Source organism: Pteropus vampyrus, unplaced genomic scaffold, assembly GCF_000151845.1.
Source record: "Pteropus vampyrus isolate Shadow unplaced genomic scaffold, Pvam_2.0 Scaffold82, whole genome shotgun sequence".
Lineage (NCBI taxonomy): Eukaryota > Metazoa > Chordata > Mammalia > Chiroptera > Pteropodidae > Pteropus > Pteropus vampyrus.
The window spans coordinates 1709446-1713695 of NW_011888863.1; the positions used below are offsets into that span (position 1 = coordinate 1709446).

Sequence of the window (4250 nt, forward strand, 5' to 3'; positions counted from 1 at the left end):
AGTGTGATTATCTTGTAATAAATAGTCATAAAAATGATCAAGAAAATCTTTTTTTTTTTGGTACCCAAATGATGGGCCTGCACAAATCAATATGCATAATATTAAAACAAGATTTACCTCTATCGTAGGATCATATTCATCCACAAAGTGATTCTGAATTAGCTGTATCGTCAAGGCACTCTTGCCTACGCCACCAGCTCCAACTACCACAAGTTTATATTCAGTCATTTTCAGCAGGCCTTATAATGAAAATAATAAAAATGTGACTAAATTAGAACATGTGTCACACATGAGGTTAATATAATCCCAACACTCTATCAATACCTTTTAATACAAATTCACTTTCATATGGAAAATTATTTCAAAATATCTCACAAAATTCAATGAAAATAGAGACTATTACATAGGTGGTCTACTTTAGTTGGACCACCTATAATTAGTGACCTATTATATAGGTGGTCAAACTTCAGTTAACCACAGATGTGTACTGCAATAAATTGCACTACATTCACAAACTCCCACATCAACATTTGAGAAAAATGCCGAGTACAAAGTTCTTTTATCTTATATTCAGGTTGTTCTCTCCAAACAGCCAGTCTGCTGTTCTGTAGCAGTTAATGGCTCTCAAAGGAACATGCCATGACTTTACTCAGTACAAGTGTCTAGCACAATGCTCTATACCCTGTGGACACACCCACACAAAACTGTTGACAGCTATCTCTACAGTATTCCTAGTTGGCTCTGGCCCCTAAGAGTTACAAGTGGATATGCTGAGTGTCTTTGTTGGAGCAAAGAGCTATAGAAAACTTTAAAAAGCACCATCATAGTTAGTTCTCCTGGAGAGTTAGCAAGAATCAGATGGAGTGTGTTGGATTGGCGGTGGGGGGTGGTGGTGAATTATCAAATAAAGCTTAACTGTGCAATGAGGAAATAAAAATTGAGACACCAAAGCAGATAAAGACAAAATTTGATGACATTTTAATCTATAAAATATCAGCTGGGGGAAATAATGGTGTAAAAATTAAGAGAACTTTGAGAATTTTTAACTATTCACTATTGTTGATTTGATCATCAATCATAATATATAATATATATTACTAGTGCTGAAAAACAGCACTCTGCATAAGAAAAATATAATCATATAAACTTTAAATATAAGCACTGCTTCTAGTGAGACAATTTAAAAAAATTAGTGAATATTTCTCAATAATGCATGTGACTTATTCTTTGCATCTTGTACATTGTCTAGAGACATACAACTTGTAAGGTTAACAGCACAAGACAGAAAGTATTTAGTCAGCTGTTTCAAACTTTTTGAAATAAAATAAACTTATTTATCTCCTTTCCCTTAATAACTACATAATATTATAAACAAGGAACTGAGAAATGGCAGTAAATGCACATTATACATAGTCCCAAATTAATGAATGTGCAGATATAAACACTATATACATGTAGCATCCTATTTACTGAAGACCAAGAGTTATTCGAATAGGCACCAAAAAAAAAAAGATAATATGGTTTTCCAAATGATAACATACTAACCACCTCCTCACCCTATTTCTGAACCTTCTCACAAAGAGCAGACAGGCTAGACAACTGTTATATCACAGACTGTCACATTACAGCTCCCTGACCTATTCTGCGCCACCCAGCTTTACTTGCTCTTGTCTAGGGCTATCTAGGGAGCTACTACAAAACATGTATGTTATTCTGTTTGCTCCCACTTTCTATTTCAAACATAAACCCTTACAAATGGGACAGATGAGGAGAATCACATCAAAATGTATCTTCTAGCTCGCTGCTCACCAAGCTCCACAAAACAATTTAGACGGCCTAGAAAAGCAGTTCTCAAACACGGTCCAGGAACCCATTAGGGTTTCTAAGGCTTTGCGGGGATCCAAGAGGTTAAAACTTTTAACATTATACAACTACAATGTTAATACCCTTTCCACTCCTGCCCTTTCACAAGTCTACAGTATTGTTTTCCAGATGTGTGAACACAATAGACTGAATGTAGAAGCAGATAAGAGGATCTGGATGTCGGCTATTAAGCCATACAATTAAGAAGATTTGCAAAAGTGTGAAACTAGGCCACTATTCTCACTAATTTTTTGGTTTTGTTTTGAAAAAGTCATTTTCCATAAAATGCCATTTACGTTATCAAGTAATGGGCTTATCATTTCTATTTTTTAAATGAATTAATAAATGTTTAAAATTCTCAGTCTTCATTTCTATGATGGTAAATATTGACATACCCCATTTTGAGATCTTCAGTAATTTTGAAGAGTGTAAAGGGGTCCTTACAACCAAAAAGTTTGCTAGCCTAGGAGATCCTGTGGATACTGGATTAGAGAAAGCTTAGCTGTATATATGTGTGAACTCTGAGACAAACACACCTTCTGGTCTACTTGTTTATCCAGTGGCTGTTTCTGGAAAAAAAAAAAAATCCTTAAACTGGACTTTAAAAATCCATTTAAGTAACACTTAAGTCCATTAAAGAAAACTTGGTTCCCAAGTAGACTTACTGAAGATCACATGCCAGAAGGAGCCCCCTCACCCAAAGCTACAAAAGCTAGCAAGGGTTGGAAGTGCGACCGGAACCCAACATTTTGGTAAAGAAAAAAATTTTCACTTTTATTTATCACAAAACTGAATTATCATCTCTTCTACCATCTTTTTAACCCAGGTATGCCTGTGGATGGCTAGTCTCAAAGCAAGTAATACTGAAATCAATCATACTTGATGTCTATAGTCTATTACACGTTCGAGTCAGCAGTTTGGACCTCAGTCACCTAACAGTGACATCATTCATATGGTTGATTCTGAGATAATGATTATGAACAGACTTTTTCCCTTTGTAGTTTTTTAAATGATTTTTTTTCCATTACAAATGTAATTGTGTAAAAATCAGAAAACATCTTTTTGTTGTTAATTTCATAGATATCAAGATTTAAGAAGGGTAGCTTATTTCAATTAGGTGTCTGGCAGATTGGTATAATTAACTCTTGTAAGTCAGTTTAAAAAATTGTGCGTGCTGTTTTAAGAGAACTGTAATAAGTCTTGAGATGGGGGTCAAATTTGTAAGGATGAGGGTGATACAGAAGAGATAAAGGAAAGGGCAAGACAGGCAAATTAAACTTCAAGTATAATTTTGGCTATTACTGTCTACACTCAACTAGCAAGGGAAAAGCCCTGCTTCTGCTCTGCGGGTCTTCTGCGTGTGTTTTAACTTGACAAAGCAAAACAGACCTTCTGGGATTAACTTTTTCCTTTTCACTAAGTCAAAGGCTTTACGTTGTAGGGTGTTGGCCACCTGTTCTTCCACCACCATCTATCTCTACCTCCACCTCCTCTTTTGTAGCCACAGCAATGTCACAGCCCATACATGGGGGAGGGGAGCAGTCAGGAACTCGGCTGCAGATGCATTTTTCCCCAAACACAATAACCTCAAATAGTGTGGTCTCTAAGCACTTTCCTATGCTCTTCCAAAACGTGACCTCCCCTTCTTACTCATATATCCCCCTACACACTGAAATGGACCACTATCTGTCCAGTCTGCGCTCGAGGGAGAAGTTTATTTCTTCGTCCTAGAGATGCTAGATGCAGCAGAGAAGGCAGTAACCGAGGCAAGCCGAGTGCTGGGTAGGGAGGGAGAGGTGCGGGAGCGAAGGGAGAGAGAGGGAGAGAAAAAGACGACGAGGGGGAGGGGAGACTGGAGCGCAACGGGAGTAACCTCCACCGCACCCGAGCGCCCGAGGGGCAGCCCGCCCGGCCCGCGAGTTTCTCCCCGGCCGCCTCCAGCGGCGGCTCTCGGGGAGGAAGGAAGGGGTTCCCCGTCCAGGAAGCAGCACAAGCGGCGGCCGCCTCTAGCCTCACCCTCCTCAGCCCCGCACTGCCTATTCCTCATTCCCCGCGTCGCCGCGTCCCCGCGCCTCCCCCGCAAACCCCCCAACGGCGTCTGCCCGCCCTCCCGTGCTCCGCGCCCCCTCCCCGCCCCTCCGAGGACCCCTAATTCATTCACTCGCCGCCGGCCCCGCCCGGCGCGGGCGAGGAGGGTCGGGACCAGGGCAGGGGCCCAAGGGGGGTGGTCCTCTCCGTACCTCTCTCCCGCACCTGGGAGCCACCGAGCCTCTGGCCCCCGCCGCGCCTTCAGTGCCCGCACTGCGCTCGCTCCCAGTCCGAAATGGCGGGGGCCGGGAGTACTGGCCGAGCAGCCGCCACAGCCGCCGCCGCCGCCGCCGCCGCCA

At 41.9% G+C, this 4250-nt stretch overlaps 1 protein-coding gene across 3 annotated transcripts in view; it reads right to left on the reverse strand.

Moving 5' to 3' along the window:
• The window catches only part of KRAS (KRAS proto-oncogene, GTPase), a 35432-nt gene extending 31189 nt beyond the window's left edge, over positions 1-4243 (reverse strand). For 2 of the 3 annotated variants that reach the window (XM_011363069.1, XM_023532368.1), the window contains exons 1-2: positions 4104-4243; positions 118-239 (exon numbers count right to left, since the gene is read on the reverse strand). In XM_011363069.1, coding sequence (XP_011361371.1) covers positions 118-228 — 111 coding nt within the window. In that variant the 5' untranslated portion in view covers positions 229-239; positions 4104-4243. Of the gene's footprint in view, positions 1-117; positions 240-2399; positions 2433-4103 lie in introns of all 3 variants that reach the window. The other variant, XM_023532367.1, reaches the window with a different exon arrangement.
• Between the last annotated feature and the right edge of the window lie 7 nt (positions 4244-4250).